Raw genomic sequence first — 22,192 nt, 5'->3', positions numbered from 1 at the left:
AAGAAAAGAGAGAAGTTATACATACCTGTCAGAGTATAGAGAAATTGCTCTTCTCCCTGCTCTACTTGGTTCCTTCTGTTGTCCAAAACCTTCTTGACTGTGTCCATTAGGCCAAATGTATGTGCTACATTGTTGAGAACAGCAGCATCTATTTAAAACAAAAGACATGTCTGTCCAGTTAAAACAGAAATGTTCCACCAACTCCCTATTGTGCTGCTTATAAATATAAAACAATCCAGAAATTAGAATACTAATAGCATTTTCAAAAAATTTTAACAAAGATTTATCACATGTGTAACTAATTATTATTTAATTGTTATATCTTTATACATGTTTCCATATAAATAAATACAAAAATAAGGAAAATAATCTTGCATCTGGTTATAGGTTCTGACTTGGTTTAGAAAATATGGTCATTCTACTAGACAGAGCTAAGTTTGAACCTTGGTTTTGATGTTGCCTATCTGTGTGACCTTGGGTAAGTCATTTCCGTCCTCGGTTTTCTCATCTGAAACAAATGCGACTAATAATACTTACTCTGCAAGATAGATATGAAGATTAGAAACATCATATTTTAAGTGCCAAACATGGGAACTGACATGCAATATTATTAATAGTATTATCTCTGTTCCCCTTTATTTTTTTATTTTTTTGGCCGTGCCGCGCGGCCTGTAGGATCTTAGTTCCCTGACCAGGGATTGAACCCGTGCCCCCTGCAGTGGAAGCATGGAGCCCTAACCACTGGACCTCCAGGGGAAGTCCCTCTGTTCCCCTTTAAACAAAACTTCTTGAAAGAGCTGTCAGTAACTGGTCATTACTTCCTTAACCCAGACCACTTTTCCACCTACAACTCTCTTCCACAGTTGTCTCATCCAGTTCCATGGTTTTGAATATCATGGACATGCTAAGAATTTCCACATGTAGATCTCCAGCCCAGACCTCTTTCCTGCATTACAGATTAATACTTCTGTTGAGACAAATGACTTCTGCATTTGAGGCCCTCATAAGCATCTCAATTAAACAAGTCAAAAACCCATTCTGATTTCTTCTCCCAGTGGTCTTCATCTCAGGAAATTTTACCACCACTCACAGCTCAGACCAAAAATATATGAGTCATCCTGGATTTCTTTCTTTTTCACCCTACATCCAATCCATCAGCAAGACTTGTCAGTTCCACATTCAAAATATAAGCCCAATACGATCACTTCTTCCCAGGTCTACCACTACCCACTCTAATCCACGCTACCATCATCTCTTGCCTGGACTAATTCCTTCAAGAGTTTCCCAACTGGTCTTCTTGTTTCTACTCTTGCCCCATATAATCTATTCTCCCCACAGCAACCACAGTGATCTTTTAAAAATATAAATAAATCTGAGGGACTTCCCTGGTGGTACAGTGGTTAAGAATCTGCCTGCCAATGCAGGGGACACAGGTTCGATCCCTGGTCTGGGAAGATCCCACACGCTGCAGAGCAACTAAGCCCGTGTACCTAGAGCCTGTGCTCTGCAACAAGAGAAGCCACCACAATGAGAAGCCCACACACTGCAACGAAGAGTAGCCCCTGCTTGCCGCAACTAGAGAAACCCCGCACGCAACAACGAAGACCCAACGCAGCCAAAAATAAATAAATAAATAAAATAAAAATTTTAAAAATTAGTTAAGACTGTCATGGGGTCATTAGAAATTGTCAAACGTGATAATTCCCTCAATTACAAGCAAGTGAAGAAATAATCTTGAAAATATTAATGAGTTTGATTCCATTAAAGATATAAACATAAAAAAACTATATTAAAAAAATATAAATATATCTGATCACTTCACTCCCCTGCTCAAAATCCCTATGATGGCTTACCATCACCTTAAAATAAAACCCAAAGTTCTGACGAAAGCTTATCTAAACTGTCCCCTCTGCTCCTGTCCAACCTCATCACCCGCCACTCTCTCCATTAGTTAGTCCTCTGGAGCCACGTCAGTGCTTCTCTAATTCTTTGAACCCACCAAGTTCATTGTAACTTCAAGATCTTTGTTCCCTCTGCCTGGAATGCAGACGATAGTTCTGGAAGCCTTAAACTAACAGAATATGAGAACTGTCTAAAACCAGGTGGATTTCTCCAATTTTCAGATTCTATATATCTACTTTGTATCTATATCGAGAGAGAGAGAGAGAGAGAAAGAGATTGCTTTCTGGCACCATTTACAAGGCAAAAATTACCTGTGGAAAAAGCAATGCCAGACCTGAGTTCAAAACCTAGTTATGCTAAAAATAGAGCTACCATATATGATCCAGTAATCCCACTCCTGGGCATATATCCAGAAAAGATGAAAACTCTAATTTGAAAAGATACACGCACTCCAATGTTCATAGCAGCAATTTACAATTCACAGTAACCAAGACATGGAAGCAACCTAAGTGTCCATCAACAGATGAATGGACAGAGAAGATGTGGTATATATATCCAAAGGAATATTTCTTAGCTATAAAAACAGAATGAAATATTGCCATTTGCAGCAAGGTGGATGGACCTAGAGAATAACATACTAAGTAAGAGAAAGACAAATAACACTTACATGTGGAAGCAAAAAGTAATACAAATGAATTTATTTACAAAACAGAAACAGACTCACAGACATAGAAAAAAAACTTATGGTTACCAAAGGGGAAGTGAGGAAGGGATAAATTAGGAGTATGGGATTAACAGATACACACTACTATGTATAAAATACATAAGCAACAAGGATCTACTGTATAGCACAGGGAACTATATTCAATATCTTCTAATAACCTATAATGGAAAATAATTTGAAAAAATACACACACATAGGGGCTTCCCTGGTGGCACAGTAGTTAAGAATCCGCCTGCCAATGCAGGGTACACGGGTTCAAGCCCTGGTCCGGGAAGATCCCACATGCTGCAGAGCAACTACGCCCGTGCGCCACGACTACTGAGCCTGCGCTCTAGAGCCCGCAAGCCACAACTACTGAAGCCCACGTGCCACAACTACTGAAGCCCACATGCCTAGAGCCCGTGCTCCGCAACAAGAGAAGCCACCACAATGAGAAGCCCGCGCACCACAACAAAGAGTAGCCCCCACTCGCCGCAGCTAGAGAACGCCCGCGCACAGTAACGAAGACCCAACACAGCCAAAAATAAAATAAATTAAATAAAAAGAAATTTAAACACACACACACACACACACACATATATATAACTGAATCACTTCGCTGTACACCTGAAACTAACACAATATTGTTAATCAACTATACCTCAATAAAAAAAAAAATTTTACAATTCAAAACAAAATAAAACCCTAGCTATGAACTTCGGATAGTAACTTTTTATGAGCCTTAGTTTCCTAACCTGTAAAATGAGGATAATAATACCTATACCTCAGTGTTTCATGAGGCTAACATGATCTGCCTACAATGACTGCTATTGTTAGGATTAGTGTGTTTACCTGTGACTTGGAAGGGAGCCTGGATAAGCCGCTGCTGAACTCCCCTGAGTAGCTCCTCTATTTCCTTCTGTATATTGCAGACAACCTCTTCCATCAGTCCTACATCAGCTATTCCTTTCCAGAACATCAAAGTGTCCTCTGGCAAAAGAGGGATAAGACAGAGGGTAAACAAGGGACGCTACATATACTTAGGCATATCTCTACAATGTTAAATTCAAAATTATTTCGATTCAAAATGATTTTTTTTTTCCATGCTGCACAGCTTGTAGGATCTGTTCCCTGACCAGGGATCGAAACCGGGCCACAGCAGTGAAAGCCCAGAATCCTAACCACTAGGCCACCAGGGAACCCCCCTCAAAATGATTTCTTATTGGGCTATTTCTGGGAAAAGAAAAGAAGCTTTTGGAACACTAGCTGCCTCCCTGAGTTGGTATCTAATTATTTGAACTCTGCAGCAAAATAGGGACTTGTGATAATTGCCTCAATTTGTCATGCCTCTGGCTACAGGGAACGGGTATCTTCCTCCAATAAAAATATTAAATGAAATATTTAATAAATACTAAAGCATTTATTTAAATAATTTAATTTAAAATTAAATAATACATAATATTTTAAATGTTAAGTAATAAAGAAATTAAATTAAGTTAAAGATATACTCCCTCTAATCCTATACTTAAAAAACCAAAATAAAGGGACTTCCCTGGTGGTCCAGTGGGTAAGACTGCACGCTCCCAATGCAGGGGGGCCTGGGTTTAATCCTGGTCGGGGAACTAGATCCCGCATGCATGCCGCAACTAAGAGTTCGCATGCTGCAACTAAAAAGTCCACATGCCGCAACGAAGATCCCACGTGCCGTAACTAAGACCCGGCGCAGCCAAAATAAATAAATATTTAAAAAAAAAACAAAACAAAAAACACAATAAAACAGTTGAATAGGTGGGGTTATAAGCTCCCTGAGGGCAGAAGCTATGTCTTTTCATCTATCTAGATCTAGCAACAGTACCAGCTAAAAACAGGCAGCAATAAATATTTGTTAAACAAATTAATGAATGAAGGATGATGTGAAGCTTCTCCTGTCCCCTCTAAGTGAATCATCGTTAATCACCATCCTCTACACCACCTGCTACCTAATTTTTTCTTCTAACATCTTGCAGCTTGGTTTTTCTAACAAATGTGCCAAAGTTGGAGTCAGTGTGACAGGATAAAAAGCATGGACTTCAGAGTTAAACAGGTGAATTCAGTTAAACAGCTGAATTACTAGTTGTGTGACTGGTCTTAGGCAGGGTGCTGACCCTTTCTGAGTCTCAATTTCTTCATAAAATCTGACTTTACAGGGCTATTGCTTGGATTAAAAAAAGATGTTTGCAGCTGTAATTAGTATTAATATGCATAAGAAAAACCAGCACAAGTAACGAAGAGGCCTTCTGTGTCCATAATTATAATGGTGATAAGAGTCACAAAACCTTACAAGAAATCTGAGCCCCATAGAAAGTACCTGAAATTTCCTCTGAGTCTTTCTTCATGCCCTCCTCTGTGGCCATGGTGACAGCAGCAGTGAGAGCCGAGTTCCATTCCAGCCCTGCCTCTTCCATGCTCTCTTCTGAGATGGCAATCTGTGTGATGCTACCTAAAAGCAGTCCATTAGAGGGAAGGCCTGTGAATTTTATGAAAAAGTCACAACTATCCTCTATCTCAGACAGCCAAAGAGATCCTGTTATTTAACTTTCTAACCTTTTGCCTGCATGTCCCTATATTAAAAACTAGAATCCTAGGTAATCCAGGATGAATACTGGATTTCCTAAATAAAACCTGCCTTGCAAAAGAAAATGCTTTCTTCTTACTCTGAATAGAAAGTGAAAGATAACTTACAAAATCACAAAAGAGCAATCTGCTTTCTGAGCAGTTATGTTTTCGAAAGAGACAGAAGGTGGGCACGACTGCCAGGCTGCAGGCCCCAGACTTGGTGAGGATGAGGAGGACTTGAAATAATTTAAAAGAAAATTACAGTCAAGAGCCCTACTACAAGCATGTTTTTTTTTTTTTTTTTTAAAGATTTATTTTTTTATTGATTAATTGATTGATTGATTGATTGCTATGTTGGGTCTTCGTTTCTGTGCTAGGGCCTTCTCTAGTTGTGGCAAGCGGGGGCCACTCCTCATCACGGTGCGCGGGCCTCTCACCATCGCGGCCCCTCCTGTTGCGGAGCACAGCTCCAGACGCGCAGGCTCAGTAATTGTGGCTCACGGGCCCAGCCGCTCTGCGGCATGTGGGATCTTCCCAGACCAGGGCTCGAACCCGCGTCCCCTGCATTAGCAGGCAGACTCCCAACCACTGCGCCACCAGGGAAGCCCTACAAGCATGTTTGATACTAACCATCTAGAATACATGAAGTTGCTGTAACTTATTTATCAGGCTATGTAAGAGAAAGCAAGAGAAATGAGACCAAAATAAATCAGATAAGAGATCCATGAATAGCAGATTCACAGAGGAAAAAACTACTGCTATCAATTTTATATTAAGGTTTTAAACAAAAAGAATTGAGAAGAATCAAACTGATCCAGACAGAAATATAGACAAGTGTGGACTCTCCACACTGGAGGATATCAATAATCAAGCAAACAAGTAATATCAATATGGATGATCAAGTAAAGAAGTTTCAGCATAATGAAAAGGAAGTAGATAATTTCACAGCATTTTTCACTTTTCAAGTGAAAGTGTCACACCACCAAATATTCAAACTGCTAGATATTTTACACTTTCCTGAAAGGAACTTAGGTTCCAAGAAATTTGGCTTCTACTCACCCAGTGGTTACTCACAGAACATTAGGACTGACCAAAAGAAACCTTGAGAAGTCATTTTTAAAGCACAATACTTCCCTTACATCCTTTAGCGTTCTTGTGTCTCTGTCAGGCATATTTATAAGTCTCCTGGAAGTAGTTTAGACATATTCTATCTAAGAATTTTAGCTGTGCTAAGTCTCCAGCTGAATGAAATCCTTAATAATAACCTCATATGGCTATATCTTTCCTAGAGAGCCCTTGTCCCAAGCTCAACAATACTGAAGTTAAGTGTGTGCCCATCCTATCTCATTTGTGAAGAAGCCTCAGCTTGCTTATCTGAATTCCTTACAGACAGAGCTCTTTGATCCTTACAGCAGTCTCCAGAGTCCAGCCCAGCCAGTGACACACTGTCTTTGATACATCTCAGTTCAACAGCTGAAAACCGTTCTCCGTTCTAATCCACCCGCCTGCCTTGACCACTAGAAGAGCAAAGGATTTTTAAAACAATCTGATTTCAAAGATATGTCAAGTGGCACCAAAGTGAGACTGTTAAATAAGCATTATATGGATCACCTTTCTAACGTTTACCATGCACTGTAATAAAGAACAAGGAAGGAGGTCTGGCCAATAGGAATCATTTGGGAGAAAACAAAGAGAGTTCTTTCTAAAGCATGGACTCCCACCCAAGATTACCATACCTTACATTAACGCTCTCGAGAATTGAAAAAAGAAACACAAAGGAGAAATGAGGGGAAAAGTGCTACTGAAAAACACAGTGGGTTTTCAGGTGGTTTCCTACCCCCTACCATCAGCCGACGTGGGTGTCTGCACCACACTTGTCTGCTGTCCTGGCACTGGAGCTCTTGCACTGCTGATCAGAAGATCAAATTTGGTGCTTCTGCAGGTATTGGAGCAAACCTTGTCATGTTGGTAAAAATCAATCTGTCCGGAGTCCATCATTTTCCTGTGCAAAGAGAGACAAGAAGTACCAATTCAGCCTACACTTCATCTTGAAGGGACAAATAGAGACAAAGTTGCTGAGTCCCTTCTATATGTTAATGAAACCTAATAGTATTAAAAGTCATTAGGGGCTTCCCTGATGGCGCAGTGGTTGAGAATCTGCCTGCCAATGCAGAGGACACGGGTTCGAGCCCTGGTCTGGGAAGATCCCACGTGCCGCGGAGCGACTAGGCCCGTGAGCCACAATTACTGAGCCTGAGCGTCTGGAGCCTGTGCTCCGCAGCAAGAGAGGCCGCGATAGTGAGAGGCCCGCGCACCGCGATGAAGAGTGGCCCCCACTTGCCGCAACTAGAGAAAGCCCTAGCACAGAAACGAAGACCCAACACAGCCATAAACAAATAAATAATTAAATAATTTAAAAGTCATTAGGTTGCAGAAATTCTAATTGGGGCTATAAAATGTTCATTGGTCCTGCCCACATTTACAAGTACTCCTCTTCCCTCCTTAGCCTACTCATTATGAGTACTCTCTTTTATTTCCCGTTATCACAAAGTTTTAGACATATACTCCTGACAATAGCTAAATTTCCCCATAGAATCTCATTGAAACGAAGCCCAAAAGGGGAAAAGACTAACTCATATCCCAGCACAAATGAGAAATGCCACAGAGGGATTAGAATTTTGTGATTAGATTCTGATGTATTAGTACTTGTAGACCAGCAAGATCTGTTGCCACTTCTGGAGACATAAAACTTCAGCACATTTCTTTCCTTTAAAAAAAAAAGAAGAGATAACTCTCCTATAAATACAGAGCAAAGTTGATTATACTAAACCCCCACTATAAAATGTCCTTATAACTAGATTCACAAGACGTTATTATAGGCCATGAGCAAAGCCATGAGGTATTTTAATTACAGTAAACTCTATGTTATAATGTTACTTGGCTTTCACTAAAGATTTTTTAGACACTCTGAGTCTTTTACATTTGGGGAAAGTTGGCATACACTTGTTTTTCTGGGCAAATAAAACAAGCCAAGAACAACAAAAAAAAGAAAGTTAAAGGTATTCACCCCCAATTTCGTTCAACTACTGATTAATGCATACAAATCATCTGGAATGAATTTTTTTTAATTATGCCTCTGACTATAAAAATCATACATAAAGAAAAAAACATTTTCTGTGGAAAATACAGAAAACTATAAAGAAAACAGCTGCTCTTTAAAAAAATATCCAACACAGAGATAATATCAACATTTCAGCATATTTTCTTCTACTAAATTTACTTATATATGTGTGTTTTTTAAAACAACTAAATTAATTGATATTACATTTTGTTTTCTTCCTTACATTACATCATAAGCATTTTCCATGTAAAAACTCTTTAGAAATATTTTAATGACCTCATAATATCCCATAGTATAAACTCAGATATATTTAGATGAGCCATAATTTACTTTAGATACACCTTGATTGTATATTAAAGCAGACTGTAATTTTCACCATCATAAATTATGTTGCAATGAACACTTTTATACTTGAATCTCTACAAGCACTATAGATTTCTCTTAAGACAGATTCCTTAAAAAAATTAAAGACAAAAGGTAAGAGGTTTTTAAGGCTCTTGATACATGTTCTGTGGGGAACTTTTAATTCTTAACCACATTTTAAAATTTTCTATCAATAGTTGAGTGCTCAAGAAATACCAACTAATGTTAATTTCACCGAGGAGTGGGGTGGATTACAATGATAAACTTGCTGCATAAAGAGATGGGAGTGGGGATACTGTACATTCTAAAGTTTATTTCTGGGACTTCCCTGGTGGTGCAGTGGGTAAGACTCCACGCTGCCAATGCAGGGGGCCCGGGTTCGATCCCTGATTTGGGAACTAGATCCCATATGCACGCCGCAACTAAGAGTCTGCATGCCGCAACTAAGACCGGGCGCAGCCTAAATAAATAAATAAATATTTAAAAACAAAACAAATAAAGTTTATTTCTATGGTACAATGACGGTAAGGATTGCATTCGCTGTGCATAATTGTTACTTACGAACAGCACCCTTCTACTCTACCAGATTATCCCAGGATTTGTCCATCAGCCCACATCTCCGTCGTTGTCAAGCTTTCTTAGCACCAGGCTTAGCTCTGCCTATGCTGAGTGATCTCAAGCTGGACTGTCATCTACTCCTGAGCTTCCCTTCCCAGAGAAGATCTTGCCCAACATTCTGACATCAGAAGAATTTGTCCTAGATGCTGGGAAGAGTCAATTTAATTCAATTTTTCTTCTCTCACAGGGATTTTAAGAACAAGTTGATGAAGGTCAAATGATACATGGATTGTTTAAGCCAATCCTTCAGGCAGAATAAAAATTCAAATTAAGAAGACTGGATTCTCTGGATTCCACCATGATTAAGTGCCCCACAGTCAGTTGAAAGGTATGAACTTGCTATTAGAGCTCACCTGAGCATGATTCCACCCAGACGAATAGCTCTCTTCCAGTCCTTCAGGGTGGACTTGCCAGCCAGATGAACAAAATGCTTGGGGCTGATCAACTGATCATTGAACTAATGTAAAAAGTAAAGTCCAAAATAATCCAATGTTAATTTAGGCAGGCCAAGAGGGAAAGAAAGACATAACTCTACTTGTTATGTACAAAAAATACCCAAATGACATCTTTAGTCATAGCCTTGTATTCTCCATCCTCCCGCCCTATTGTGCTAGAGAAGATGATCCTTCTCTGGACACAGTGCCCTGTCCTCGTACGAAGCTACAGAAGACACGAGGAGGGTCAGAGATTAATATACTGATTAGGATCTAAAATCCATTTATGCCCTGAATCAAGCAGATGGGTCCAATGTTGCAAAGGCTATTTAAACTGAAGTAATCTATCCAGCCCTAATGACAAGATTCAGGATCTGGTAGAAAAAATAAGGATGGTAGAAACCAACAGCACTACAAAGCCTCGAAGCTCTGTAATTCTTAATGATTCTAGGATGATGCCACTGATGGTGACTACTATCTATGGGTCAGCTGTGGCTACCAGTGGAGACAGAATAAGCAATTATTTCCACATTGTGCTCTCATGAAGATTACTTATTTTTATCAGTAATAATTTTTAATAAACTCTACCAAATTACACACCAGTATAAGGCATTTTACATATATGATCTCACTTCATCTTCTAGCAACCTTACTGTGTGCGTATGTGTGTATAATTATTTGTATTTTAACACATGAGGCTCTGAAATATTAAATAACTTGATCAAGGTTACCTAGCTAGTCAGTGATAGAGATGGGACTCCATTCATTCAACAAATATTTACTGATAAATATGACAAGCCCTATTCTAGGTACTGGGGATACAATGGTGAACAAGATAGACAAATTCTCAGCTCTCAAAGGACTTATATTCTGGTGGGACTTGAATCCAGGTCAATTTCACTCCAAAGTCCCTATTTTTTTTTTTTTTTTTTTACTGTGACACAAAGGGACACCACAAAATTAAAAACATTGACACGGTGGAAGAGAGAGAAGAGGCACTAAAACCATACCCTTTGAAAACAAGGAGACCCAAAATAGGCCCCAGCAAGGAGAAAAGACAATTACCTTGACACACTTTACATTTATTCCTGGGCATACAAACTTCTTCCAAAGGAGAATGGCTTTGCTCTCCCCACAAGTTATGGGGTAAGCAATTTCCATATCCTCATTTGCTTCTATAGTGCTTGCATCTTGAAAATGGAAAAAATATCATTTATTTATCAAACACTCTTCCCCAAAGCTTAATTCAGAATCTCTAGTCTCCTGGTTCCTCTGAGGGGCTAACAGTTCACACTGGTTGGTACTGTTTAGGAATCTTCTGGAAGAAGTTTGGCATAACAGCTCTCTTACCAAGCTCCCACTATGTGCCAGACGCTGTGCTGTGTGCTTTTATAGGCTTAATCTTTTTTAGTTCTTAAAACAATCCTGTGAGGCAGTGATTGTTTCCTATGTCCCTGTGTAGGACTCAGAAAGGTGAAGGGACTTTCCCAAGGACACACAGCTAAGAAGTGAGAACGTGGGATTCAAACTCAGGTTTGTCTAACTTCAGTTTCTTTCCACTGACTGCCTTCCAATCAACACCTCATCAGCAACTTCCCTAATGACAGAGGAGATCAACCTTGAGGCTCCAATTTCTCTGAGGGATTTCTATTGATGACAAATCTTTTCAGCAACCCTAGCAAATTCACATTAAACATCAATGGACAGCCCTAGCATCTTAGGCAGCGGTGTCTCTAGATTTGCCATCATCAAATTGATGGCTACAGCACTGGTAGGGCACACTGGGTAGGGGGGAAAAATAAGGCACAAAAGGCAAGAAATCTCAACCAAGGAACCTAAGGTCGAAAGTACTAGAACAGGGTTTCCCTGGTGGTCCAGTGGTTAAGACTCCCCACCTCCACTGCAGGGGGCATGGGTTCCGCATACCTTGAGGTACGGCCAAAAAAAAAAAGTACTAGAACAACAAAAAGACTTACCAATCCCTTCTTCAATTTTGTGTATCGTGTGAGTTTCTACTGCCACAACTGCCCTGTTGTTCTCGGATCCGGCTTCATAAATCCTGTTGTAAAAGTGTCCATCGATAAACAAACTACATAAATCATGAAAAAATTAATATTCACAGCATGGGGTTAAGAAATTTGTTTTAATCTCTCTCAAAAGGAATAAAATAATATACTCTACAACTCGATGTTAGTGCTTTGACTAGTGCCCCAGTGTATTTAAATTCTAAGCTGCCCGGAACTGCTTAGCAGCTACTACCATGGAAATGAATCAACAACTTTCCTCACCCCAAAGGAAAGTTCCTCTTGCTGCTGTATTTACAGCGCCACTTGCTACTATTTTACACCAGACTTTCCCCTAACTTTAAAAGCTCATGACATAAAGTGCTGCTTCAAGTATAAGATTAAGTCACATTATAGATTTATCCAAATAAGACTAAAAAGTAATACTGTTAGTTCAAACCAGGAAGAACCTACTGACCACAGAAGTTGATGTCCCTTGTTGGAATCTAGGAACTTTAGTCATTTTTACACTTTAGCATTTTTTAAGTCACCATAATCAAACTATAGACATGAGCAGAACCTAGTTAAAAAAAAAAAAAAAAAAGTAAGAGAGCCATTATGCCCAAAGTAACTAGCAGTAACTAGAGGTACCACTTAAGGACAATCTCTCTCCAAAATGTTTCTACCTTCTAAGAAATGGGCTCAGAACACCTAACACGATACACTGACATCCTTTGTTCAATTTCCATAATAAACCTAACGTGTTAATTATTGCACTTGTTACCCTAAAGCACTGCCTGAATAATCTCCTTTGCATCAGTGATTAGCCATCCGCATGGTGACACCTCTAGCACAGACCTCCCTTCTGAATTCCACACCAGGACATAATTAACTGCTAAATAAATAAATACATTTGATATTCCATAGGACTTTATTGAATTCATCATGTCTAAAATAACCAAGTTCTCTTTCCTCTCCCACCTCCCAAACTACTCTTCTTCCTATATTCCCCATCCTTGTAATGGCACTCCCCAGCACACAGTAGCCTAAAACAGAAGCCTGGGAATTACACTGAATTTCTCCCTTTTCCTCCTCCTCAACTCCCACATAGTCAGTCACCAAGTCCTGCCAGATGCATCTCCTTAACACCAGCCATCCTCCCTGTCTATTTCCACCACTACCGCCTTAATTCAGGCTGCATCATCTCTAGTCTGAACTGGTCTCCTTGCATCTACCTGATCTTCTATATTCCTTCCAGAGTGATCATGTAACGCCCTCCTCAAAACCCTTCAAGAATCCTCTCCTTGCTGCTAAAATAAAGCCCCAAATCCTTAATATGATATTTAAGTCCCTCCAAGATCTGGCCCCTGGTTTCATCTCTCACCAAATCCCACCAGACAATCCAAGCCCCAATCATACCAAACTATTTGTAGTTCCCAAAACTGCCATCTTCTTTTACACCGTCTATTTTTGCTCTTCTCCCTCTTCCCAGAACATCCTTCCCCATCTTTTGTTTTTTAATGAGTAGCCTGTATGATGCTTTTCCTTCCATCTCAATCCTCCAGTACAATCACCCACTTCCTCCTTTGTGATGCAACTGTACTTTAGGCTTTTGTCACAACAACTATAACACTTCATACTATATACTTGTTTACCTGTCTCTCTTTCTCCTTGGGCATAGTCTAAAAGGTCCCTGAGAAGGAGTTCCCTGGTGGCCTAGTGGTTAGGATTCCAGCCTTTCACTACCATGGCCCGGGTTCAATCCCTGGTCAGGGAGCTGAGATCCCGCAAGCCACGTGCAAAAAAAAAAAAAAAAAAAAAAGTCCCTGAGAGCAGAGATTACATTTTATTCATTTTGTACACCTGGCATGTCGTGTGCTAACTGGAACATGGCACAGCACACAATAAATGACCGGTAAATGAATGAGGAGTGTGATACACATGAGAGACTGCTGCTTCTAGAATTCCGTGGTTGTCCAGTGGTTAGGACACGGCGCTCTCACTGCCAGGGGCCCAGGTTTGATCCCTGGTCAGGTAACTAAGATCTGGCAAGCTGCAGCGTGGCCAAAAAAAAAAAACAAACCACTGCTTCAAGTAAATTTGGTAAGCTCATTCTAACTTGACCAGTATGTGCAAAATCCTTTAAAAGAATAAATTCTTGTCTATACATAATTTCAACAACCGGAAAATTGCACTTGGGGTGGGAAGTCAGGGAATAGTCTATATTTTTATGGGCAAACAAGATTTTATCAGGGAAAATCTTTCTAAAGCAACTCAGGATAGTGATGGATTTAGCCTAATTCTCTATACCTACTACAATTATGGTAAAAAATCATAAAATATGTTTAAAATGTTAAGGCGTTATGAGATACCGACATGCCTTATGAATCATCGAAGTGAGGTAAAATTATGTTTACTAGAGTTTTAAAGTTAAGTCTACATCATTGTATTCTAATTCACTGAAAACTGAAAATCCACAGAGTTAAGTTCTTTTTATCTTGAATGATAAGGAAAGATATTCTGATTAATTGAATGTGGAATTATTACATAAACTAAGGCGTACCCTACTGATCTGAAAGAGTTTATACAGCTTCCTAAGGCCTTAAACTTACTACTAGGGAGGGATATGAGCATGATAAGGAAAGTAAGGTCACTACTCCTCAAATTGAACTATTCCACTCAGTACACTGAGTAAATTTATGTAATATTAAAATCATCAGTCCCTGATCTCATTGTTAAAAACTCTGTTATGAATCCAAAATGAATTGGAAAGCCAAGAATGGTGATGGAATCTTAGTACCTTCACTCCTCCTGAGGACTTTTTAAGTATGTTTTAAAGGTTTTATTTGAAAAAGTTAATAACAATCTTTTTTTGTTTTTAAAGAGAAAGCATAGGTTGAACAAGCCTTCTTTGTTGAAAAATTCCCAGAATTAAAAGTCTTCTTAGTATCTTAGCACCTGAGTACCTCAGTATCTATGTTTTTAAAAAAAGTTGAATGTGGACATATTTTAAAACCAATCTAGGGACTTCCCTGGTGGCACAGTGGTTAAGAATCCGCCTGCCAATACAGGGGACACGGGTTTGATCCCTGGTCCGGAAAGATCCTACATGTCGCGAAGCAACTAAGCCCGTGCAACTACTGAGCCTCCATGCCACAACTACTGAAGCCCGCGCGCCTAGAGCCCGTGCTCCACAACAAGAGAAGCCACTGCAATGAGAAGCCTGCGCACCAAAACAAAGAGTAGCCCCCGCTCGCCGCAACTAGAGAAAGCCTGTGCACAGTAATGAAGACTCAACACATCCAAAAATAAATATATAAAAAGAAAAAAACCAATCTAGTATTATTATGAAAGTATCATCTTACACAATGCGTCAGGTTCTATGTATTCATATTAAGAGACTGTTACCAGACACTCTACTTTTGCTTCACAATGTATTCCTGAAAATGTGTATATGATGAATATTTGAGAAAGTATAAAATGTCATATATATAAAAGCTAAAAAGATGGGCAAGAGGAATTATATACCGAAATCTAAAAATACTTATATAAAATCCCTAATTACTTCTTGCCTTTTGAATATAATCTTTACCAATTTATTCCCAGCAATTCATACATACTCTTTGATTGTTTCTCTCCTTCATATTTGAACTGTAGCCAAGCAGGTTAAGTGTGATGAGGCTGAAGACTGACACCTGATGATTTCCATCTTTGTCTCAAGTGTATTAAAATTATGAGACCAGTATTTCTTATCACTAGAATCACTGTTTTTTGTACCCTGCTCATTTTTATAAAATGAGGCTAAAATGCAATAAAATATTCAAATAATAAAATAATACAACTAAAAAAATCAACCGACAGGCATCTCAAAATGCAATACCTCAAAAAAAAAAATGCAATACCTCAAAATGTTTATTCACTAGCTCATGCACTAAAATTCAGTGTAAACAGTGGAGTGGGGAGTCAATATATGTTGTACAAAGATCCCTCTACCTAAGCAAGCAATGAGAGGTTGCTAGAAAAGGCAATATCATTTGGAAAATAAAAAAGACAAACAGAAAAATAAGTGGAACCAAATCTTCAAAAGAATTAAGTCTCTAAGTAGCAGAGATGTTTTTTCTGTCTCTACTAGGGACAGGCCAAGTGACAACTGGAGTACTTTAGGAAAGACAGAAGAAATGATGACTCCATAAGAAAATAAAGCTGCGGAGAACTAAAGAACCTGCCCTTTAATTCTTCCTGATGTTACCCTACCTCAAAAGGTAACAACTACAAGTATGTGTATGTGTATCAAACAAAATTCCCAAACAAATGAGTTTGAGTAAGCATGCATAATCTGTTGGTGCCAATAAAAATTTAAACCACTCTATAGGCTATATGTTAGGCATTATTTATACCAACTTACCCTTATAGACCTTAGAATATTTCCTTTATGCTTAACAATATTCAGAAATGTCAGCAAACTATGTTTATATTTTAAAAAAGAAAAAGTCCTTATCTTTTACAGATACATACTAATGTCTGGGATTTGCTTCAAAAAAATTCAGGAGTGGGTGGATGTAGAGATGAAATAAGACTGGCCATGTGAAAAAAAAAAAAAAAGGACTCGCCATGTGTTGATAACTGTTGAAGCTGGGTGATGGATGCTTACATGGGGGTTCATTATATTTTCATTATTTTGGGGTATATTTGAAATTTCCTATACTAAAAAGCTTTTTAAATTACCAAGATAGGTTAACTGTTTTTCTCCAGAAATTTTTAAGGCAAGGTACATTACTTAGTAGGCTGGAATTGGATTACAGCCGTCCCTTGCTATCAGTGGGGGATTGCTTCTAGGACACCCCTGCAAATACCAAAATCCACAGATGTCCAAGTCCCTTATAAAATGGCATAGTACTGAATATTTGTATATAACCTACTCACATCCTCCCATATACTTTATTTATTTACTTTTTTATTTAAAAAATTTTTTTTTATTTTTGGCTGTGTTAGGTCTTCATTGCTGTGCACAGGCTTTCTCTAGTTGTGGCGAGCAGGGGCTACTCTTCATTGCGGTGCACAGGCTTCTCATTGCGGTGGCTTCTCTTGTTGCAGAGCACGGGCTCTAGGCACGTGGGCTTCAGTAGTTGCAACACACAGGCTAGGTAGCTGTGGCACGCAGGCCCTAGAACAAGCAGGCTTCAGTAGTTGTGGCGCATGGGCTCAGTAATTGTGGCTCGCGAGCTCTAGGGCACAGGCTAAGTAGTTAGAGCACGCGGGCTCTAGGGCACACGGGCTTCAGTAGTTGTGGCGCGTGGGCTCAGTAGTTGTGGCTCGCAGCCTCTAGAGTGCAGGCTCAGTAGTTGTGGCGCACGGGCTTAGCTGCTCCACAGCATGTGGGATCTTCTCGGACCAGGGAGCGAACCTGTGTCCCCTGCATTGGCAGGTAGATTCTTAACCACTGAGCTACCAGGGAAGTCGCTCCCATATACTTTAAATCATCTCTAGATTACTTATAATATCTAATACAATGTAAATGTTATGTAAATAGTTGCTTTCATGTGGCAAATTCAATTTTGCTTTTTCAAACTTTCTGGATTTTTTTCTTTTTTTAATATTTTTTATCCAAGGTTGGTTGAATCCGTGGATGCGGAACCTACAGATACAGAGGGCCAACTGTATATGTTTGCCCAAGAACACTTCTGATCCTTGAAGAATCTTTTATACATTCCCCAAAATAAAATAACTACCCCCCTGGGACTTCCCTGGCAGTCCAGTGGTTAAGACTCCATGCTTCTAATGCAGGGGGCATGGGTTCCTCCCCTAGTCAGGGAACTAAGATCCCACGTGCCATGCGGCAAAGCCAAAAAAAACAAAAAAACAAAAAAAACTGTATTTGACAAAACGAAAAAAAAAAACTTTAAAAATAAAATAAAAAATTTTTTTAAATAACTACCCCCCACTTCTCTCTGTAGATCTAGTTCCCATTTAACTTTCAAGACCACCGAAAAATCTTATCTCTTCTTTCAAATTCATAGTGATCCTCTGAATTCAAAAGCACATCCTAACCATGCCACTCTGAACTTCTTAGGTTTTGCCATGTAAGTGATCTCTTTATTTACAAACATGTATTTTTGCCTTGCACAACTAGACTACAAGCTCCATGATGGTTGGAACCATGTGCTATATTTCTTTCAACACCTTTGAAATACGTTGTGTAATGGTAGGTTGTTGATAAATATTTTTTTGATAGACTAAGCTTAGTAATTTGCCCATCCACGAGGGTCCAGAGAACTTCTGGTAGGAATACTTTTACAGTTGCCTATTCTCCTCTGACTCTAACTACACTGTCTTTTGGTAAACATGTACCAAGGTCTTGTGCTAAACAGTGTGGATAAGTAAGCTGAGGGAACCATGTAACTTACCCCCAAGGAACTCACAGTAGAGAAGACAGAGAGAGACAAGGAAACAGCAAACTGTTGTAATAAGTACTGAATGACAAATATAGCACATAATACATTACAGAGATGAAAAATTAGCTCTAAGAGTTTTATGTTGAATGTTCCACTGTGCTAAATCACCTTAAAGTTACAATTTCCTCACTCTTTGAACCTCCCAAATTTTTCAAAATATTCAAATCTCTAGTCACTTACCCTTGTTGTACAGGCTGTAACTGCAAGATCACTTGGGTTTTGGTATCTTCAGCATTCTCCCCTTCATTTCCTTCAGTGGGTACCACAACCACATCCCCCACTGGGACACTCACTTCCGCATTAGCCATCTTTCACATGAAGTCAGATAGCTGGAGCTGCTGTCAGAAACAAGTAGCACCAGTAACTTTGTCTGGTTTGAAAAGATGGCAACCATAGGAAAGGAACACCAAGATAATAACTATTAATTCCCAGGGCACCCTGCAGATCATGGTCCTCTGAAAAAGATGGGAACTGTGAGAAGGGGCTGACATAGGCTCTGATCTTTCCAGAAATGTCTTAGTACTCACTTGTTATTGTAGGTTTTCTTAGTATGTGTGATTCACCCAGTGGTATGCTAGAGCCAGCTCTACCAGCTCCTGAGAACCAACTGTGCACATCGCTTCCCAACTCCAAGTTTAGTGACATCAAGTTGGTAGCTTGAAATCAGTTGCTGGGAGAATATACACCACAGAAATTGACAAACATTACAAATCAGGAAATTTTTTCTTCTAGAGAGCTGGTTTACAGCACACCACTAGTTCCATCCCAAACTAAGCTCCTAGGAAGTAAGAATCATCTATTTTCTTTGCAACCAGCCATTATACCTCATCAAGTGCTCTGTCCTTTGTGAGTAGATACTAATAAGCAGATACTAATAAGTATCTGCTAACTAAACTAAGTTGTATGGGAAAAAGAAAGATGGTTCGCATCGTGTGGTTTTTTAATAAATGCTGAATCCAACTGCATGACCTCCAGGAACGTCTTAATATCTCTTTGCCTCATATTGAATGGAGATAGGGTCTTGCCTGACATCTCCCCTGCAGAGCTGTTGGGGAAACCACTGTCCAGTACCACAAACTCCTTGACTCTAAAGTAACTCAAAGCATTATCTCAATCTCAATGAAAACTCAGAGGGCCCCAAGTTATTCTGCAGCTGTTATTCTTCACAGCTGAAAAGATAGAGTCACATAAGAGACTATGGATAAGAACACTCTATTTACTTAGATATGTGAGTACTTGAAGATGATTAGGACTGTGCTGAACTGTGCTTAGACAGACAATGGATGCAAGTTTGAATATGTAACTAGTACTCAGAGGACAGAATCCACATTTCAGCTCTGCCACAGTAATTGTTTGCCTATAATGCACACATTTAACATGGCACTCAAAATCTCCCTCATTTGGCCCCCAAATTTTCCCAGTTTCATCTGCAACTATAGTATCCCAAGAATCTTAAGATCCAGCCACACCAACCTCCCATAGATTTCTGAACGTGTAATATGTACTTTCAGGTTTCTCTACCTTTGTTATTCCATAAGCCCAAAACTCCTTTCTCCCTCATCTCCTTCTCCCTTCAAGGTCCAGCTCAAAGCTCACTCCTCCACAAAGCCACTGCCTAACCATTTTCTTTTCTGAGGTCCCCCAATACTTGCTTGCAGCTCTCCTCTAGTGCTTATCACACTGTGCCTTGCACTGCAGTTAACTGAACAGACATCTACCTCCATGACTACACTATACTCTCTGTCAGGACAGGTGCTGCTTATCTAAAAATCTTGCTTCTTTCATGCCATGGCACAGCCAAAAAAAATTTTTTTAATTAAAAATAAAAAAATAAAAAAATAGGGACTTCCCTGGTGGCACGGTGGTTTAGAATCCACCTGCCAATGCAAGGGACATGGGATCGATCCCTGGTCTGGGAAGATCCCACATGCTGCGGAGCAACTAAGCCCATGCGCCACAGCTATTGAGCCTGCACTCTAGAGCCCGTGCTCTGCAGCAAGAGAAGCCACCGCAATGAGAAGCCTGCGCACCCCAAGCAGCCAAAAATAAAAATAAATAAATTTATAAAAAATAAATAAATAAAATAAATAAATAAATAAATAAAAAATAAAAATCTTGTCTCCCACAGCCTTGCTCATCATAGGCACTGACATACATTGGTTCAATCAATTTTTGTTTGTGTTTGACCTAGTTAAAATTCCTCATATGTGACTTAGACTTCTGCCCTTTATGATTCTCACATTCAAACTTTTTTCCTGGATTCAACACCTCCTATATCTAAAAGCCTCTTAAAATATCTTGTAGGCACCTTAAACTGAAAGCCTGTTCCCTCTCAAACCTGCTCCTATGTTTCCTGCCTCAATAAATGGTGCTACCCTCCACCCATTTTCTCAAGCCAGAAACTAAGGAGCTATTTTTGACTCCTCTTCTCTTTCTAAATCCAACCAACCACCAAATCCTATCCATTCTATCACCTATATATCTCTTTTAACCAACCCCCACTCTCCATCTGTGCTGCCATCATCATATTCTGAGCCACCACACTGTTACCTGGATTTTTCCAGCTGCTTCTCATCAGTACCCTAATCTCTGGTCTTGATCTCCAATTCATTATCTACAGAGCAGACAAAGTCATCTCACTAAAGGCCATTTCCCCCCCTTAAAAATCCTTCAGTGCATTCCCTTTGCTGCTATTAAGGTGCAAAGACCCTAACATGGCTTACAAAACCCACCAACTCTGTCCCCTGCCCACCCTGCTAGCCTCATTTCTCGCAGTTCTTCCTCTCACATTGTGGGCTCCTGCCATTGCATTTTCTCCAATTTCTCAACTAAGCCATATTTCCTCACCTGAGCCTTCACACTTGTTTGCTCTACAGGGAATTCTCTTCTCTTTCCTTTTTGGCAAGTCACTGCTAAACTTTTATGACTTATTTAAAACATCGCTTCCTCAGAGAGGCCATCTGTGACACCCCTGACTAGATCTGAGAGGGTCTTCTTGCTTCCTCAGCGCCTGCAGCAGCCCTGTCACAACCATCAACCCCCTTTGTCAGCCTCTCCCCCTCAGACTACATCCTGGCAGAGAAAGGATAGCTTTTCTTTTTCAACAGGCTCCCCTGTGCTAGCTTAGTGCCCAGGACTCCCGAGTGTAATAAATAGTTTTCAAATATCAGACTTCTATTTACAAAACTGCCTACCTAAAACTTCCTAAGAAAATCTGGCACATAGCATGTATGTAATAAATTTTTGTGCAATGAGTAAACTCACTTTACCCTAAAAGACTTCTAGAATTTTCTCGTCTTCAACTGAGGGGATATAAATTTACTTAGACAGCTCAGGCTAAGCTGCCTTGCTTATTGCCCATCATTATGGCCAGTTCAATATGTACTGAGTCCCTACTCCACATCAGACACAGACTTAGCCTCCCTGGATATGAAAAGGGATGTTATCTGCTCTTAAGGAGCTACAGAAGGGAAAGAGATGTGTGACATTGTCACACAGTACAGGAAAAAAGTAATTGCAAGATACTACAATATACAATCCAAACTTAACGTAAATTGAAGGTTTAAAACTGGCCGGGGTGGCGATTAGAGAATCAGTGGACTGGTGTGGCTGGCTGCCAGCAAGAGAACCTAAATGATTAGGACCCTTGAGTCTAGAAAAAGCCAAAAGGGATATGATGAAGTATAAAATGCCATCAAATCCTAGAATAATTGAACCAATAGATATCGTCAAAGTTTGAACCATAAAAATGTAGGGTGAATTAAAATAATCACAGCTAACATCTGTCGGACACTTGTTTGTTGTAAAGCACTATTCTGTTACATATTTAATGAATTTAAAAGATGTAATACTTCAGCATGTAACAATCGTAGGGAGTTTATTATTTCAAAAAAATGGTTTAAATGTTAAAAAATTAATAGCATAGGTAAATTAATGGGTTAGAGAAGCGGAATTAGGATGCTTCTAGTTCAACCTTCTACCCTAAGGTTGAGTCCTCTCTA

At 39.5% G+C, this 22,192-nt stretch overlaps 1 protein-coding gene across 5 annotated transcripts in view; it reads right to left on the bottom strand.

Moving 5' to 3' along the window:
- The window catches only part of GMEB1 (glucocorticoid modulatory element binding protein 1), a 31,492-nt gene that overhangs the window by 6,273 nt on the left and 3,027 nt on the right, over window positions 1-22,192 (bottom strand). The window contains exons 1-9 of one of the 5 annotated variants that reach the window (XM_007170540.2): window positions 18,719-20,995; window positions 18,372-18,529; window positions 11,713-11,825; window positions 10,802-10,926; window positions 9,656-9,759; window positions 7,045-7,202; window positions 4,953-5,084; window positions 3,458-3,595; window positions 26-148 (exon numbers count right to left, since the gene is read on the bottom strand). In XM_007170540.2, the coding sequence (XP_007170602.2) occupies window positions 26-148; window positions 3,458-3,595; window positions 4,953-5,084; window positions 7,045-7,202; window positions 9,656-9,759; window positions 10,802-10,926; window positions 11,713-11,825; window positions 18,372-18,499 (1,021 nt within the window). In that variant the 5' untranslated portion in view covers window positions 18,500-18,529; window positions 18,719-20,995. Of the gene's footprint in view, window positions 1-25; window positions 149-3,457; window positions 3,596-4,952; window positions 5,085-7,044; window positions 7,203-9,655; window positions 9,760-10,801; window positions 10,927-11,712; window positions 11,826-18,371; window positions 18,530-18,718; window positions 20,996-22,192 lie in introns of those variants that run through there. The other 4 variants (XM_057526336.1, XM_007170541.3, XM_057526334.1 and 1 more) reach the window with 4 other exon arrangements.

Source organism: Balaenoptera acutorostrata, chromosome 1 (assembly GCF_949987535.1).
Source record: "Balaenoptera acutorostrata chromosome 1, mBalAcu1.1, whole genome shotgun sequence".
In the NCBI taxonomy this organism is placed as follows: Eukaryota; Metazoa; Chordata; class Mammalia; order Artiodactyla; family Balaenopteridae; genus Balaenoptera; species Balaenoptera acutorostrata.
The sequence above is the reverse complement of the archived record's forward strand: the minus strand, read 5'-3'. Positions and strand labels throughout refer to the sequence as shown.